This window comes from Mesoplodon bidens (genome assembly GCF_964165515.1).
Source record: "Mesoplodon bidens genome assembly, chromosome: 5".
In the NCBI taxonomy this organism is placed as follows: Eukaryota; Metazoa; Chordata; class Mammalia; order Artiodactyla; family Ziphiidae; genus Mesoplodon; species Mesoplodon bidens.
In genome coordinates this window covers 116,879,403-116,898,697 of record NC_138161.1, presented here as the reverse complement: position 1 = coordinate 116,898,697, position 19,295 = coordinate 116,879,403, and the positions used below count along the sequence as shown (strand labels likewise).

The following is a 19,295-nucleotide window of genomic DNA, read 5'->3' as shown; positions in this document are numbered from 1 at the left end:
CTTACACTAGCCCCCAGCTGGAACAGTTTGACTTCTGCTGCATTCTCTGGATCAAGGCAAGTGACAGGCCAGCCAGGATTCGAGGGGAGGAGAAATAGATACTACCTCTTGATGAGTGGAACGGCATGTACATTGAGGGAGGGAAGGAATGGATGGCGGCCATCTTTGGAGAAGAACCACAACCAGGATTAACCAACACATGTAGCCTTCTTTCTCTGATTCCTATAGGGTCCTGATAGAACAGGGAAACTCAAGTTTGTGCAGACACAAAGGAGAAGAAAAATGCCCTGAAACCACCTACCCAAGGCCCCAGTAATCATTCCCTGTCTGAGCTTCTCCTGGTTGCATTTGTCTTTACTTGAGTATCAGAAGAGAGGCTGCTTCGCCTTGTGGGATGTATAAAGTACATGGTTCATGCTTGTGTAATCCTACAGTGGGCATTTCACAGTAATTTGTTTTTAGAGCTATGGCTATGTCTGTTTTCTGCGTCAAGCATTTAAATGCATATTCCTAAGGGCTCATCCTCCAGGCAGCCGTTAAAAGCAGTGCTTTTCAGTGCTGCGTATGTGTATTGCTAAAATGTGGTACACCTACAAGTAACCTTTTCAACTGTTGATTTCCATCTATGTGTCAAATTATATTCAGTCTCTAAGAAAAAGTATCTTTTGGGAGGTTTCTCTTCCCTTTTTCTTGGTGACACAGAGGATTCTTATGTGAAAAGATAAGTGTCTAACACTGGAAAATCAGTTTGCTAGCCTCGTCCAACTTTGAGGATTACTCTCTTTCTCTGAGAAAAACTCCCTTAATCTTCGAAATTTCCTTGGGAACTTTCTTGCATGTATTCCTTTTTTTCTTAAAAAAAAAACACAAAAAACCCAAAACCCACATTTTATCCTTTTGTTACAGTTAGATTTGTCTTTTACTGTTTAGATAATTATCCCACCCAGAGTACTTTTTTCCTGGAAACAGTCAAATAAATACAATCCTCTAGTATCCTATCAAGAGAGGAGACGTAAGAGCAGCTAATTATGGGCTGTGGGGACAGAACTTTTCCAAGTGCTTTGGGAAATCTCACGTTTTAAGAGATTATCATTGTCCAGAAAATGATGAGATTTGTCTGAAACAAATGGAAATCTTTGGTTTCTCAAATGTGTGTGAGAAAATGTAATGGTCTTGTACCAGCTGCCTAAGGAGTAGGGTCCACTGAAATCCCGTTTACTCTCTCAGTTGGTGTGGCTCGGTAGTTACTGAAGATATTTTATGTACTTCTGTAATACGAGGTTGTATGGGTAAACATTTACACGTGGCGCAAAGCTGGCATTCAATTAGGAGAAGTCCAGATTTTTTTAAACCTCCACTTTACCCTTACTCTGGTTTGTTGGTGGTGGCAGTAGTGGGTTTGCTGTTGTTTATTTGTTGCTTTCTTTTGTTCTGTCTAGGGCTGAAAAGACACTGTGGCTCTTTAACAGTCCAGATCATTTGGAGGACTTTGGGGATTTTCTTTGATTTTTTTTCTTCATTTTCATATCTTTGCTCCCTTCATTTTAGGAAGAAGAATTAGAAGCCCAGATTTCCCTCCTTCAAGGACAGTTGAATGACCTGGATGCCATGTGCAAATACTGTGCGAAGGTGATGGACACTCATCTTGGTGAGTGAAGTACTTTGGCCCTGGGCACGCTGACAGTCGTGACAGTAACAGCCCGGCCGCGAGGGCCTGTGTTGAGCGCTTTACGTGAATTATCTCATGTAACCCACACAGCAGAGCTGTAGTAGGTGTACGGTTACTATCCACCTTGTGCACATGAGGAAACTGATGCACGGAGATTAATACAGTTTCTCCAAATTATAACACCAGTGAGTAGAGGAGAAATTCAAAATCAAGCAGTCTGACTCTAGATTTCAGCTCTTAACGGCTACACTGCCCTTTGTAAATATCTCTCTGCCCCAAACCAAAATGAAATATTGAACTTTCAAGATTAGATGGTCAGTTCTACTCTTGTGCTAACCTGCCTATCATCACTCATGTGATGATTATTTTGGCAGTGCTTTCGTTATTTTTTTAAGTATATGTTTTTAACCACCTGCCCAAAATGCATGTCAGGACCCTGACCTTTTCTTACTTCTGACTGTGCCTATACTTTAAGAAATGTCTTAAAAAAAAAAGTCTTAGTTTGAAGTTGAGTTTATGTGTGAGTTGCCCATATGTCACATGAGAGAGTCTTCAGGCCTTATTCTCTACACTTGTGAAAGTTCTGTGTTTTGTATTAGAAGAGGTCTCTGCTGGGCCACCTGTGTATTGCTTCAGGAACTCCATTCTGCTTCCAGAACTTTTATAATCCATACTGTGGTTATTTTCAGCCCACTTATGGACACCCTTTCCTTCTCCATTCTCCAGTGTCTAGTATATGTAGTTTGGGAGCAAATTAGGTAAACAGGACATGTTATCTCATGGAAATGGCCGGTATGCTGCCTGGTGAGTGTGGAGAAGTAGCAATACCAAGCACTGTGAGAAATCAGGACATACCCCATCTAGGAGGGGAAACCAAAGAGAACCTTCCAAGGCCTCTTCCCACTGGCGGGGGCCATGAGCATGGCGCATCTCTGGGGCCTTCGCTGAAGATAGACTTTATGTTTGTTTGGTTTTTTTAAATTTTCTTCATTTTATTCCACAAATATTGAGCTCCTGCAACATGCCAGGCCCTTTTCTAGACACTGGAGAAATACTAGTGAACAAAACAGATGAAAATCATGTATATTTCACAGCTCAATCCTATTTTTGACAATTGAAAACAGCCATTTTTTATCAGTTTCGTGTTTAGCCTTCAGAAATAAACTATGTTTGTACAAACCAGTATAACCCTGCACTTATCCTTTCAGAGTGCAAGTAGAGCATAACCCTCACACTGTTGTGCACTTTGATTTCTCATTGAACACTATGTTATGGAGAGCACTTCTATGTGAATACAGAGAGTGGCCTCGTGCTTTCTTACACCTGCACTGAATCTCCTTATATGGCTGTATCGTAATTCATTTAACCCCAGACTAATGAGCATCTAAGATGTTGCTAATCTTTTAACATTACAAATGATGTTAAAATGAAGAATCTTATATAACCTTTCACACATGTACAAGCATATGGTATAAATTCCTACTTTTCACCCTTTAAAGGAGTGTTTAAATAACTGTTGTACGTCTAAGACAGCCCTGAAGCTCAGTCCTTGGTTTTCCTAGACTCAGGGAGCAGTTGTTTGTAGAACATGAAGCTTACTTATTATAGACAAACACTTTATGTAGGAATAACAGTGACAGCCCAGGCAAAATCTAATCATTTGAATTAGCCGAGTAATGGAGACAAAGGCAAAGTGAATTCCTGGTGGCAAAATTATCCAGATAATTAAGTTCCTGTACTTGACTTTGCTCTGGCAAGTTGGTCTCAATAATAAATCAGGAACACAATCCTCACTTGCCTCCAAAATTCAGTCGTCCTTCCTCTTTTTTAGAAGAATGAAAAAACTCAAGAGGGATGAATATAGACTTTATACCTCAGATTCTATCAGTCACCCAGCCTTCTGGGTCCTGAGTCCATGACATGTGGCCAAAACGGCTGTCGTCTGGATGTAGCCTAAAACATACTGACCTGGAGCCAGTAATACATGCTGCCTTACAGCTTTGGAGAGGTGCTTGAACCAAGTGTCGCGTGGCCTCCTGCTCGCTGGGCACTGTTCTATCCTCTGCCTTCTTTCTGCTCTCTTGACCCCTCCTCCAGAGAAAGGGCTCAGGAGGGGAAGCTGCAGGAGAAACCGCGGTAGGTGATCAAAAGGGTAGTATCTGTAATCACAGAAAGACGTTCCCTGTCACATCTGCTTCCACCCTCTTCAAAACTCTATTTATATGTTTCTTTATGATCAATTTTTAAAATTCATATAGAATTGATTTTACATGAATCTTACAGCATCACAGTTTAAAATGCATTAAAAAGAAGGGGGTGGGATGAATTGGGAGATTGGGGTTGACATATATATATACACTTTGATGTATAAAATAGATAACTTATGAGAACCTGCTGTACAGCACAGGGAACTCTGCTCAGTGCGCTGTGGTGACCTAAATGGGAAGGAAATCCAAAAAAAAAGAGGGGATGTGTGTATACGTATGGCTGATTCACTTTGCTGTGCAGCAGAATCTAACACAGCCATGTAAAGCAACTATACTGCAATAAAAAAAACTGCTTCAAAAAGAAGTAACGAAGAGGTAGTTTATGTATAAATAACTGATATGTATTACATAACTAGTTTTAGTTAATTATTTAAATATAATTTTAATTTTAAAGTAAGTGTGGGCATGTGTGTGTGCACATGCACGTGTGTGTATTTCTTCTGTCTCCAGCTACATGGGTGACCTTCGTGTTACTTGATTTTTGGTTTTGACCAAAGTAGGAGAACAAAAGAAGTGACTGAAAAGATTTACTGGAACTCTAGCAAAATCCTAGAGTAGGATATTTCCAAGTTGTTTGGGCCACATAGCAGCTTTTAAACCAACTTCACTTAAGCCTCAGAATTTTCAAACAGCTTTTGCTCTGATTTTTGTTCTTTCAGTCAGCACCAGAAGAGCATTTTCTCATTGCATGGGAGGGGGAAGCACTTTAATTAAATGCAGTGAATTTTCAACTAACCACAAAACTAGATTTGTTTTTGTGTATATGTTTCACTTTCAGCCAGAATCCCTTCACATGGGTGTCGAATTCTTTTTGCCATACAAATAGCATGACTGCATTTTTACAGTAGGGTCGAGGGTTGCTACAGAGAATTCGTGGCCCTGGGGGCTGCAGATGCATTTTATTTCATCTGCATATATAATGCTGGTTTATTAAAGGGTGTTCTGGGTTGTAGGCAGTTTTGACTGTAAGCAAAAATTTGAGGAAAACACAAAGATTAATTGAGGTGAAGCTCTTGATCTACTTTTTTATTATATCCTTTAAAAATGACTTTAATACCCTAGTATTTTTTCCATATGACCTTTTATGTCTTTCCTATTTTTTTTATAACTTTATTGGAGTATAGTTGCTTCACAATGGTGTATTAGTTTCTGCTTTATAACAAAATGAATCAGTTATACATATACATCTGTTCCCAAATCCCTTCCCTCTTGCGTCTCCCTCCCTCCCACCCTCCCTATCCCACCCCTCCAGGCGGTCACAAACCACCGAGCTGATCTCCCTGTGCTATGCGGCTGCTTCCCACTAGCTATCTACCTTACGTTTGGTAGTGTATATATGTCCATGCGTCTCTCTCGCTTTGTCACAGCTTACCCTTCCCCCTCCCCATATCCTCAAGTCCATTCTCAAGTAGGTCTGTGTCTTTATTCCTCTTTTACCCCTAGGTTCTTCATGACATTTTTTTTTCTTAAATTCCATACATATGTGTTAGCATATGATATTTGTCTTTCTCTTTCTGACTTACTTCACTCTGTATGACAGACTCTAGGTCTATCCACCTCATTACAAATAGCTCAATTTTGTTTCTTTTTATGGCTGAGTAACATTCCATTGTATATATGTGCCACATCTTCTTTATCCATTCATCCGATGATGGACACTTAGGTTGTTTCCATCTCCAGGCTATTGTGAATAGAGCTGCAATGAACATTTTGGTACATGACTCTTTTTGAATTATTGTTTTCTCAGGGTATATGCCCAGTAGTGGGATTGCTGGGTCATATGGTAGTTCTATTTGTACTTTTTTAAGGAACATCCATACTGTTCTCCATAGTGGCTGTACCAATTCACATTCCCACCAGCAGTGCAAGAGTGTTCCCTTTTCTCCACACCCTCTCCAGCATGTATTGTTTCTAGATTTTGTGATGATGGCCATTCTGACTGGTGTGAGATGATATCTCATTATAGTTTTGATTTGCATTTCTCTAATGATTAAAGATGTTGAGCATTCTTTCATGTGTTTGTTGGCAGTCTGTATATCTTCTGTGGAGAAATGTCTATTTAGGTCTTCTGCCCATTTTTGGATTGGGTTGTTTGGTTTTTTGTTATTGAGCTGCATGAGCTGCTTATAAATTTTGGAGATTAATCCTTTGTCAGTTGCTTCATTTGCAAATATTTTCTCCCATTCTGAGGGTTGGCTTTTGGTCTTGTTTATGGTTTCCTTTGCTGTGCAAAAGCTTTGAAGTTTCATTAGGTCCCATGTGTTTATTTTTGTCTTTATTTCCATTTCTCTGGGAGGTGGGTCAAAAAGGATCTTGCTGTGATTTATGTCATAGAGTGTTCTGCCTATGTTTTCCTCTAAGAGTTTGATAGTTTCTGGCCTTACATTTAGGTCTTTAATCCATTTTGAGCTTATTTTTGTGTATGGTGTTAGGGAATGATCTAATCTCATACTTTTACATGTCCCTGTCCAGTTTTCCCAGCACCACTTATTGAAGAGGCTGTCCTTTCTCCACTGTACATTCCTGCCTCCTTTATCAAAGATAAGGTGACCATATGTGTGTGGGTTTATCTCTGGGCTTTCTATCCTGTTCCATTGATCTATCTTGCTGTTTTTGTGCCAGTACCATACTGTCTTGATGACTGTAGCTTTGTAGTATAGTCTGAAGTCAGGGAGCCTGATTCCTCCAGCTCCGTTTTTCGTTCTCAAGATTGCTTTGGCTATTCGGGGTCTTTTGTGTTTCCATACAAATTGTGAAATTTTTTGTTCTAGTTCTGTGAAAAATGCCTGTGGTAGTTTGATAGGGATTGCGTTGAATCTGTAGATTGCTTTGGGTAGTAGAGTCATTTTCACAATGTTGATTCTTCCAATCCAAGAGCATGGTACATCTCTCCATCTATTTGTATCACCTTTAATTTCTTTCATCAGTGTCTTATAACATTCTGCATACAGGTCTCTTGTCTCCTTAGGTAGGTTTATTCCTAGACATTTTATTCTTTTTCTTGCAATGGTAAATGGGAGTGTTTTCCTGATTTCACTTTCAGATTTTTCATCATTAGTACATAGGAATGCCAGAGACTTCTGTGCATTAATTTTGTATCCTGCTACTTTACCAAATTCATTGATTAGCTCTAGTAGTTTTCTGGTACCATCTTTAGGATTCTCTATGTATAGTATCATGTCATCTGCAAACAGTGACAGCTTTACTTCTTCTTTTCTGATTTGGATTCCTTTATTTTCCTTCTCTTCTCTGACTGCTGTGGCTAAAACTTCCAAAACTAGGTTGAATAAGAGTGGTGAGAGTGGGCAACCTTGTCTTGTTCCTGATCTTAGTGGAAATGCTTTCAGTTTTTCACCATTGAGGACGATGTTGGCTGTGGGTTTCTCATATATGGCCTTTATCATGTTGAGGAAAGTTCCCTCTATGCCTACTTTCTGCAGGGTTTTTATCATAAGTGGGTGTTGAATTTTGTCGAAAGCTTTCTCTGCATCTATTGAGATGATCATATGGTTTTTCTCCTTCAATTTGTTAATATGAGTATCACATTGATTGATTTGCATATATTGAAGAATCCTTGCATTCCTGGAATAAACCCCACTTGATCATGGTGTATGATCCTTTGAATGTGCTGTTGGATTCTGTTTGCTCGTATTTTGTTGAGGATTTTTGCATCTATGTTCATCAGTGATACTGGCCTGTAGTTTTCTTCTTTGTGACATCCTTGTCTGGTTTTGGTATCAAGGTGATGGTGGCCATGTAGAATGAGTTTGGGAGTGTTCCTCCCTCTGCTATATTTTGGAAGAGTTTGAGAAGGATAGGTGTTAGCTCTCCTCTAAATGTTTGATAGAAATCCCCTGTGAAGCCATCTGGTCCTGGGCTTTTGTTTGTTGGAAGATTTTTAATCACAGTTTCAATTCATTACTTGTGATTGGTCTGTTCATATTTTCTATTTCTTCCTGAGTCAGTCTTGGCAGGTTGTGCATTTCTAAGAATTTGTCCATTTCTTCCAGGTTGTCCATTTTATTGGCATAGAGTTGCTTGTAGTAATCTCTCATGATCTTTTGTAGTTCTGCAGTGTCAGTTGTCACTTCTCCTTTTTCATTTGTAATTCTATTGATTTGAGTCTTCTCCCTTTTTCTCTTGATGAGTCTGGCTAATGGTTTATCAATTTTGTTTATCTTCTCAAAGAACCAGCTTTTAGTTTTATTGATCTTTGCTATCGTTTCCTTCATTTCTTTTTCATTTATTTCTGATCTGACTTCTATGATTTGTTTCCTTCTGCTAACTTTGGGGTTTTCTTGTTCTTCTTTCTCTAACTGCTTAAGGTGCAAGGTTAGGTGGTTTATTCGAGATGTTGCCTGTTTCTTAAGGTGGGATTGTATTGCTATAAACTTCCCTCTTAGAACTGCTTTTGCTGCATCCCATAGGTTTTGGGTTGTCGTGTCTCCATTGTCATTTGTTTCTAGGTATTTTTTGATTTTCTCTTTGATTTCTTCAGTGATCACTTCGTTATTAAGTAGTGTATTGTTTAGCCTCCATGTGTTTGTATTTTTTACAGATCTTTTCCTGTAATTGATATCTAGTCTCATAGCATTATGGTCAGAAAAGATACATGATACAATTTCAGTTTTCTTAAATTTAGCAAGGCTTGATTTGTGACCCAAGATATGATCTATCCTGCAGAATGTTCCATGAGCACTTGAGAAAAATGTGTATTCTGTTGTTTTTGGATGGAGTGTCCTATAAATATCAACTAAGTCCATCTTGTTTAATGTATCATTTAAAGCTTGTGTTTCCTTATTTATTTTCATTTTGGATGATCTGTCCATTGGTGAAAGTGGGGTGTTAAAGTCCCCTACTATGATTGTGTTACTGTCGATTTCCCCTTTTATGGCTGTTAGTATTTGCCTTATGTATTGAGGTGCTCCTATGTTGGGTGCATAAATATTTACAATTGTTATATCTTCTTCCTGGATCGATCCCTTGATCATTATGTAGTGTCCTTCTTTGTCTCTTCTAGTAGTCTTTATTTTAAAGTCTATTTTGTCTGATATGAGAATTGCTACTCCAGCTTTCTTTTGGTTTCCATTTGCATGGAATATCTTTTTCCACCCCCTTACTTTCAGTCTGTATGTGTCTCTAGGTCTGAACTGGGTCTCTTGTAGACAGCATATATATGGGTCTTGTTTTTGTATCCATTCAGCCAATCTGTGTCTTTCGGTGGGAGCATTTAGTCCATTTACATTTAAGGTAATTATCGATATGTATGTTCCTATTCCCATTTTCTTAATTGTTTCGGGTTCGTTATTGTAGGTCTTTTCCTTCTGCTGTGTTTCTTGCCTAGAGAAGTTCCTTTAGCATTTGTTGTAAAGCTGGTTTGGTGGTGCTGAACTCTCTCAGCTTTTGCTTGTGTGTAAAGGTTTTAATTTCTCCATCAAATCTGAATGAGAGCCTTGCTGGGTAGAGTAATCTTGGTTGTAGGTTTTTCTCCTTCATCACTTTAAATATGTCCTGCCAGTCCCTTCTGGCTTGCAGAGTTTCTGCTGAAAGATCAGCTGTTAACCTTATGGGGATTCCCTTGTGTGTTATTTGTTGTTTTTCCCTTGCTGCTTCTAATATGTTTTCTTTGTAGTTAGCTTTTGACAGTTTGATTAATATGTGTCTTGGCGTATTTCTCCTTGGATTTATCCTGTATGGGACTCTCTGTGCCTCCTAGACTTGACTATTTCCTTTCCCATATTAGGGAAGTTTTCAACTATAATCTCTTCAAATATTTTCTCAGTCCTTCTTTTTCTCTTCTTCTTCTCGAACCCCTATAATTTGAATGTTGGTGCATTTAATGTTGTCCCAGAGGTCTCTGAGACTGTCCTCAGTTCTTTTCATTCTTTTTTCTTTCTTCTGCTCTGCAGTAGTTATTTCCACTATTTTATCTTCCACGTCACTTCTCCGTTCTTCTGCCTCAGTTATTCTGCTATTGATCCCATCTAGAGTATTTTTAATTTAATTTATTGTGTTGTCCATCATTGTTTGTTTCATCTTTAGTTCTTCTAGGTCCTTGTTAAATGTTTCTTGCATTTTTTTCTATTCTATTTCCAAGATTTTGGATCATCTTTACTATCATTATTCTGAATTCTTTTTCCGGTAGACTGCCTATTTCCTCTTCATTTGTTAGGTCTGGTGGGTTTGGGGTCTCCTTTTTGCAGGCTGCAGGTTCATAGTTCCTGTTGTTTTTGGTGTCTGTCCCCAGTGGCTAAGGTTGGTTCAGTGGGTTGTGTAGGCTTCCTGGTGGAGGGGACTAGTGCCTGTGTTCTGGTGGATGAGGCTGGATCTTGTCTTTCTGGTGGGCAGGTCCACGTCTGGTGGTGTGTTTTGGGGTGTCTGTGGACTTATTATGATTTTAGGCAGCCTGTGTGCTAATGGGTGGGGTTGTGTTCCTGTCTTGCTAGTTGTTTGGCATAGGGTGTCCAACACTGTAGCTTGCTTGGTCGTTGAGTGAAGCTGGGTGCTGGTGTTGAGATGGAGATCTCCTGAAGATTTTCGCCATTTGATATTATGTGGAGCTGGGAGGCCTCTTGTGTACCAGTGTCCTAAAGGTGGCTCTCCCACCTCAGAGGCACAGCACTGACTCCTGGCTGCAGCACCAAGAGCCTTTCATACACACGGCTCAGAATAAAAAGGAGAAAAAGTAGAAAGAAAGAATTAGTGATAGAAGAAGTAGAAGCAGAAGAAGGAGAAGGAGAAGAAGAAGAAGGAAGGAAGGAAGGAAGAAGAAAGAAAGAAAGAAAGAAAGGAGGGAGGGAGGAAGGAGGGAAGGAAGGAGGGAAGGAAGGTAAAAGGAAAGGAGATAAAGTAAAATAAAATAAAGTATTATAAAATATAATAGTTATTAAAATAAAAAATAATTATTAAGAAAAAAAAACGGACGGATAGAACCCTAGGACAAATGGTGGAAGCAAAGCTATACAGACAAGATCTCACACAGAAGCATACACATACACACTCACAAAAAGAGGAAAAGGGGAAAAAATCATAAATCTTGCTCTCAAAGTCCACCTCCTCAATTTGGGATGATTCGTTGTCTATTCATGTATTCCACAGATGCAGCGTACATCAAGTTGATTGTGGAGCTTTAAGCCGCTGCTTCTGAGGCTGCTGGGGGAGATTTCCCTTTCTCTTCTTTGTTCTCACAGCTCCCGGGTCTCAGCTTTGGATTTGGCACCGCCTCTGCGTGTAGGTAGCCGGAGGGCGTCTGTTCTTCGCTCAGACAGGACAGGGTTAAAGGAGCAGCCGCTTCGGGGACTCTGGCTCACTCAGGCCCGGGGGAGGGAGGGGCACGGAGGCGGGGCGAGCCTGCGGCGTCAGACGCCAGCGTGACGTTGCACCAGCCCGAGGCGCGCCGTGCGTTCTTCCGGGAAAGCCGTCCCTGATCCCGGGACCCTGGCAGTGGCGGGCTGCACAGGCTCCCCGGAAGGGAGCCGTGGGGAGTGACCTGCGCTCGCACACAGGCCTCTTGGCGGCGGCAGCAGCAGCCCCGGCGTCGCACACCCACCTCTGGGGTCCGCGCTTTCAACCGCGTCTCGCGACCGTCTCTGGAGCTCCTTTAAGCAGCGCTCTTAATCCCCTCTCCTCCCGCACCAAGAAACAAAGAGGTAAGAAAAAGTCTCTTGCCTTTTCGGCAGGTCCAGACTTTTTCCCGGACTCCCTCCCGGCCAGCCGTGGCGCACTAGCCCCCTGCAGGCTGTGTTCACGCCGCCAACCCCAGTCCTCTCCCTGCGCTCCGACCGAAGCCCGAGCCTCAGCTCCCAGCCCCGCCCGCCCCGGTGGGTGAGCAGACAAGCCTCTCGGGCTGGTGAGTGCCGGTCAGCACCTCTCCTCTGTGCGGGAATCTCTCCGCTTTGCCCTCTACACTCCTGTTGCTGCGCTCTCCTTCACAACTCGGAAGCTTTCCCCCTCCGCCACCCGCAGTCTCCGCCCGCGAAGGGGCTTCTAGCGTGTGGAAGCCTTTCCTCCTTCATGGCTCCCTCCCACTGGTGCAGGTCCCGTCCCTATCCTTTTGTCTCTGTTTATTCTTTTTTCTTTCGCCCTACCCAGGTACGTGGGGAGTTTCTTGCCTTTGGGGAGGTCTGAGGTCTTCTGCCAGCGTTCAGTAGGTGTTCTGTAGGAGTTGTTCCACGTGTAGATGTATTTCTGGTGTATCTGTGGGGAGGAAGGTGATCTCCGCGTCTTACTCTTCCGCCATCTTCCCCGGAAGTCCTGTTTTTCTTAATTATTAAAGTAGTTCAAAAATAGGCACAAGTGAAAAATCCATGACTAAGTGATTGATTATAATATAGTAATGCAATCGTTATAAAGATTAAAATATTTATTAACATAAGGAGATGTTCATAATATATTATGAAGTGAAAACAGCAGGTGGCACAATAGAATATATTTAATGTGAAAGTAACCATTAACAGTGGTGGCCTGAGTGAAAGAAAGAGTATAGAGGGACTTTGTAAGGGACCTAGTCGTCTGTGCTTGGAAAATCTGTAGATGCCTTAAGTGCGTGTAACTAGCACCTGGGGGTCAGTCTTTACACTGCAGGCAAGAGTCAGCTATAAGAGCGGCTACAGTGGTACCTGAGAAGGAGAGACAGCCTCGTGGGCATCAGACAGACACAGGGTTGAAACCAGGCTCTGTCACTCGTGAGATCAGCCTCCTTATGATCGCGTCTCCATATATAAAATGGAGATACAAAGATCAATCTCTTGCTAGTTGGTTGCCAAGACTAGTATGTTTTTAAAGCCCAGCACAGGTTGGGTTTTCAGCACAAATCCTCCCCGCTTTCCCCTTAACTCTTAACTGTCCCTTCTGGTGGGCGAGCCTGGGAAACTCAGCCAGCCCACGACCGGAGAGCTGAGTAGTGACCGGTCTAGGGCCCTGCCGCTAGTTAGCAGGAGAGCTGGGAACAGTACCATACTTCCCAAAACCTACTCGAATATTCCTCCATCAAATCATGCCAAAAGATGCTGGATTGTTGGATCTGCTGGTCATCAGATTAGGTGTGTGAGCTCTTTGAGCAAAAGCAGCTTTGTCAGAGCCGAGTGGCGCGTCTGCAGGCCGCCGTGGCATGAGGCTCCCGAGGGGCCGTGAGAGCGGCCTCAGATACTCAATCCTGGGAGTTGCTGCTCTGCACCCTTTTCTAGAGTTAATTATTTTCACTGAATTCCTTTCATTTCAAGAGAATGTCATATCAGCCTATGTTACCATCAGACATGAAATAATATCTTAAAATGTCAAGTACAGTTCAAGGCTATTTTTATAACAGAACAAATACAGAGAAAAGCATCTCAGTTAAAAATTAAATAAAGGCATTTGTTTAAATGGTCCTTTAATTGAAGAGGTAATAAAATTGACTGGTTAGCAGTTATTTCCTTATAGTTCTGGAAGCCAACACTGAAAAAGTATTTGTCTTCTCCAAACTCTACCGAATTTCCCATGTCATTACCTCCACGTAAGTGAGCTACGTGAATTCAAAGATTTAGAGACAGGAAGTGAAAATCTGTGTTTTATTAAGTCTAAACTTTTCCTGTCAACTTTAGAAGACTTTTTCACATGTTCATTTTTCTGTTGCTATAGTCACTCCTGACAGTTGAGCTGAAAACCATTGACGGCAGGAACCTCCGTGGCTGAGTCAGGCTATTTTTAGGTTTGCCATCGTTCACACGTAGTTTAATTGCACGTGGGTGAGCTGCCTGCACTGCTCTGATCTGTGAGCAGCTGGGCCGCTGCTCACCCTGCCTGCTCCCAGGGGAGGTGTTTCCCCTCATCTGTTTGGTATTTACACTACTTTCCGGCAGCTTGCCCTTTCATTGGTGGTTCACACAGACAATGGGAGGGTTAAATGCAATGAATTAAGGGAAATTAGAGTTCTGTAGCCCATAGGATCTTAGACTGTTGAAGATGTGGACGCCCAACAGGCCGTCTCACTGGTGCCAGGAGCCCAGACCCCATCCCAGGCCTTGGACTCTCTTCCACTGATGATCCTGCTGAAGCCACACTCGAATCGGTAGTTGGACTTCAGATCTGCTGTTTTATGGCACACATCCTTACTGATTTTGTACTTGTCCTGATGTTTATGTAAGAATTAGCTGTAAGAGGAGGCCATTTTTGAAAATCAGTTTATTTGCCTCTGCAAGGACTTTATGAATCTGATTTGCTGATGTTTATAAAAACAACGTTCAATTGATGTCTTTGGAAATGTTCAGCAAGCAGTTAACTAATGACATTTGAGAAACACAGAAGGAAAATGTGATCACCAGGCAGCTTTCCCTCTGTCAACCACACTGTGATAAAAGCTTCTTGTAATTCTTTTAAGAATTTGAAACACTGCATTTAATTGTGGGTAGCATAGTCCTCTGTAGAAAGATAAGATACACGTCACCTGAGGGTCTTGTTAAAAATGCAGATTTTTGACTCAGTAGGTCTGAGCCGAGGCCTGAAAACCTGCATTTCTAACAGCCCCCAGGACACCTGGTGATACTGGCCCATGACAGACTCCAGGCAGCAAAGGAGCAAGAGAACTTACACAATCGGGGCAAGATTCCGTTAATGTATTGCTAGTGCTGTCATGCATCCGTAACCCCACACTGCAGGCACACGTGCAGGAGCTCTATGGGTGGAGAGCTCACAAGCTCCCTGGCGACATTCAGTGCTGTTCTCAGCCTCTTTCCAGCCTTGCTGTCTCGTCGTGGAAGGCATTTTCCCCCGGGTTGTATTATCAGAAGCCTTGGAAGCATCTTCCTTGCACCAACCCTAGACCTACTGAGGAAAACTTAGCCAGCTGTACGCTACCTTACCCTTTCCTGGCTCAGAGAACACATCCCTGATCACGTGGCCTCAGTATGGGCGAGTCATCTTGCATCATTTTGTTTTCCATTTTATGGCTCTCTCCATTTTCCCACATGCTTTTCCAAACTGAATATCTTTCACTCTCTTTCTCTTTTTTAAAGATCATTCCCAAATCCTTTGTCTTTCTTAAACTGTGTCTGACTGCAACACCTGTTCTTCCCACCTCGTACCAGGCTGCCTTTCCACCTCCTCTAACCCCGGCCTCTCCAGCAATGGCCCAGGAAGCAAAAGACTTGTCCCCCCCCTTCCCCCCACCTCAGTAGAAACAGGCTTGCCACCAACAGCTCGAAGCCTTCAAGGACTTCTTGGCCACCACAGGCGTCTCATGCTGAGCTAAGAGCTTGTGAGTGGGGAGAGGGGGCCTGAGGCGGAGGCAAGGAGGCTCGTGTTCACTGCCATGGCTGTGTTTCACTCCCAGCTGAGGTGTGGCACTTGACTGTCCCCAGTCCTCAGGTGGGCAAAACCTTATGGCCTGCAATTCACAAAGAACATATCCATCTTCCACCCAATTCAAAGGGTCTTGTCTGACTAAATGATGTTATTTTAGGATGATCTTAGCCAAACTTCTATCTCGTTGCTCCCACATGAGACGCGGTGGTTACAGAAACCCCAGGATGTTTCTTATTAGTGAGGTCCTAGCTGTGTTTTTGCTTTTATTTTTAGAAATATGTATTCTGGCAAAGGCGTCTAACTGTTACTGGAGCTTAGACACCTTTTAAGTTGAAAAGTATGTGCAGAGTCTCTTCTGGTTGACCCGAAGGTGGCAGCCATATCGTGACCCGGATAGATTTTACCTTGAGGAGCCGTGCTTCTGTGCCAGCCTCTGGCTGGCAGGGAGGGAAATCCTGAGAGAAGAATCAGAAACGGTTGAGACCAGTACAGATTTGGAACTCTGTGCTGAGCACACTCAGCTCACTTAAGAGAACTGTTTATTGACCCGAAGACTAACCTTCAGTGCAATACACGTTGTTTGCCTAGTCTTCCCTTGGGTTTTCCTACGGAGTGTTCCTCTCCTGGTGCTGAGTTTAGGGTCTTCAGCCATTCTGGCAGCTGGATGCAAAGTAGGACCCTTGATTGTATTTTCTGTGTGATCTGCTTTTTGCTTTTTAAGACAATACTGAGCACAAAGCCCCGGACTCAGTCCTGGACTCTCAGGAGACCTTCAGTGACTGTACTTCCCTTCACCCGCCCCTCCCACTTCTCAATCCAGGATTTGCTTGATCGGATTAGTAGCCCTTAATTCTTCACCTGAGAAATCTCTCACCTACATCTATTCCTCAGGAGATAAAAATCAGCCCTAATGTTGGCGGGAAAGCCTCGCATTGGCCATTCAGCCAATATTTCCTAAGTACCTTGTCTGTGATGTAGAGACAGGCTCGGGGTGAAGTGGGTTGGGATGGGGTGAAGTGGGGGAGCACTTTTCAAATCGAGCTCAATGTGTATGGAAAGGGTGGACCAAACTCCAGAGTAGGGAGACAGAGCGCCACAGAGAACATGCCTTGTTAGAAACACCTAAAGGGACACGTGGCTTCACAGGAAGCAAGCACGGTCCTCCTGGAGCACCGGTGACCTCAGAGACATTGGCACGGATGGTGGGTTCCAAGTCAAGGGATGTCGTGAACCTACACCACCCACATTTGGAACCAGAAGACCTGGAGTCCAGGACTTGCCGTGCAAAACTGTGCAGTTTCAGAAAACTTTTAGTCTTCAAGCCTCATCTCTGGATGACCGTCGCTAGCATAAAAGATGAAGCAGGAGAGTCCATCAAGCGGGTGCTTGCGGAGGGAAGGCCTGACGCTTGAACAGCCTTAAGGTGGGCTTTGAAGAGAAGGAGGGTGTGGTGTTAGGAGGAGAGTAGAAGGGCCTTCTAGACGGGGAGTGGCATTGCAGGGACACCCAGAAATAGACACCACGGGTTAAAGGGTGAAGACTTGACGCCTACAAGTCTCTCCTAAACCTGCCTTCTCCCAAGACTGGACAACTATGGCACACCCCCCGTGGGCAGAAATCCCTTTGCTAATAATGGTCCGGCCAAAGCCAATAGTGACGAAGTACAGGTCTGTCCCCCTCCTTGACTAATGGTCACCTCTTAAACCACCCCCACTCTCTGGACGCGTGTGACCCTAGGGCAACCATACACGTGCCCCCTCTGGTTTGTAACAGCCTGTGTATTTCCTCTGGGGCCGTCCTTTATTGTCAGAGGTCAGGGTGACTAAATCTCTGTCAGAGATGAGAGAACTCTGGGAGCAGAATCCACTTACCTGGGTATTTAACTGACCTCCCTTAGGTCAGTTCCACCACCAGATAAAGGGCACTGGCATCTCAAGGCAGTCGAGTCGCTGCCAGGACTCCATCCTGTGCCTTTTCATATCTCCGGCTTCCCCATCAGTGCCATATGCATAAATGGTGTGTGTCAGGAGGTCTCAGGAGTCCAGCCAATACGGAATCTGATCCTAGCTCTGTCCAGTCATGGGACCTCGCATAACAGACCTGGCATTTCTCAGCTGGGCTCTCATTTCTATGATAGGATGATGGTCCTCATCCAGAAGGGTTGTTGGGATAGTCAGATGAGGTAAGGTAGCTGTGTAGACATGGAAGCTCCCGGGTGTTGAGCTTCTGCAGTGGCCTGGGTGCTGTGCTGTTTATTTATGCTTCACACTAACCCTCTGGGGAAGGGTCTGTTATTACCCCTCAGGCACAGGGATGTTAAATGACCTGCCCAGTTTCACCTCCTCTGTAGACAGATGGGAGTTCTCCTTTTGTCCCCTTTTCCTGCCCTTCTTAACGAATATAGGCTTCTGTTATCTTTGTACCCGGCGTATAGATTAAAACACTTTTATTATAGCATTGAAAAGAATTTTAGGAAATTGAAAAAGTAGTTCGTGTGCCATTTCCATTATCCTTAGAGAGAGAGAGACCCATTTTTGCGGCATTGACATTTCATTAAAAGTAGTGGAGACCCCATGGGATTGTGATGTTGATGAGATTTTTGTGTAATTTCCACAGAAGCACTTAGTTTTGTGAGGTTTTCCCCTTTAGTTTCAGTGCCCCAACATCTGTAATAGGTAATGCTTAAATAGAAGGAGATTATGTAGAACATAATCTTCCTTCTACACAGAAACAAAAAGAAAGGACCTTTGTATCATCATTTATATTATTCTGCCTCTTACTAGAAGGAAAAATGTGCACTAAACATTTCACATTGCTGCCTTCAATATTATAAAGTATGAAAGATCATTATGTTTTTCTATTTTTACATGCAGTGCATTTGTGACTGAGACGTTATATATTACTAAAATGGTTGTAAATGCTGCCTTGAATCAGTTTATAGTGGACGTGGCTAGGCAAAGGATTTACACGGTCAGTACTTTGTGAGGTAAATAAAAATTCTTGTATTCAGGACATTTAGCAGCCTCTGTAGGTGCCCTTTTGTTTTGACTTGGATTTCTGTACCCTGGATTGCACAGCTAGTCAGCTCAGTTGATTACAGGAGAGGTTTAGCCTTAAAATTAAGTGAACATTTTATGTGGGTTTTTAGGGGAGAATCTCCTGGTTTTCATCACCTTCAAAAAGGTGAACTTTGATCCAATCCAAAGAACCAGGCTGGGCTTCCCTGGTGGTGCAGGGGTTGAGAGTCCGCCTGCCGATATAGGGGACACGGGTTCGTGCCCCAGTCCGGGAAGATCCCACATGTCGCGGAGCGGCTGATCCCGTGAGCCATGGCCGCTGAGCCTGCACGTCCGGAGCCTGTGCTCCACAACGGGAGAGGCCACAGCGGTGAGAGGCCCGCATACCGCAAAAAAAAAAAAAAAAAAAAAAAAAGCCAGGCTGGAGAACTGCTGGGTGGGAGTGCACTGCTGAGGACACCAAGGCTCTGGGCTCCTGTCCTCCCAGGTGCGCCCTTGGCCTTGGTCCCCTTTCATTAGAGGAACTGGATGACTTTGATCCTGTGTGACAGGTGTAAGGTCGGATCTTAACAAACGGCATCGCGAAACAGAGGAAAGCTTCAAGTGAGTTTTATTAGGGGGCGCTCCCGGGCGAGGTTCACTGGTCCGAGAGAAAGGGGCCAGAGAAGTCGCACCCGGGCGAGGGTTGGGCAAGATTTTATAGGGGAAGAAGGGAAAGCGGTGTGGTGAATCTGGGAGGGCGCAGGGTATTTCTTATTTGGTGGTCGCAATATCTGGTGCTGGTTACATCAGTCTTGGGACCGCTAGTCCCGCCCCTCGAAAGGCGGGAAGGCTGGGCTGGGTGGAAAGCCCCCAGGTCAGTTCCTGGAACTGGGTGGTCCGGAATGTCTCCAGGTCAGTTTCTGGAACTGGGTGGTCCGGAGAGTTTCGGTCTGATGCAACCTGTGAATCTGATTGCGTTCCCCTGCCTCGGGCCAGTTGGCCTTACAACAGGTAGGCAGCGTGGCTGCTGTACTGAGTCGAGAAGTATTCCCCCCATTCACGTTCACCCGGAACCCGTGA

At 43.5% G+C, this 19,295-nt stretch overlaps 1 protein-coding gene across 3 annotated transcripts in view; it reads left to right on the top strand.

Moving 5' to 3' along the window:
• The window catches only part of TBC1D5 (TBC1 domain family member 5), a 558,005-nt gene that overhangs the window by 525,171 nt on the left and 13,539 nt on the right, over positions 1-19,295 (top strand). For all 3 annotated transcript variants that reach the window (XM_081234126.1, XM_081234127.1, XM_081234125.1), the window contains one exon: positions 1,549-1,648. In XM_081234126.1, coding sequence (XP_081090252.1) covers positions 1,549-1,648 — 100 coding nt within the window. The remainder of the gene's footprint in view (positions 1-1,548; positions 1,649-19,295) is intronic.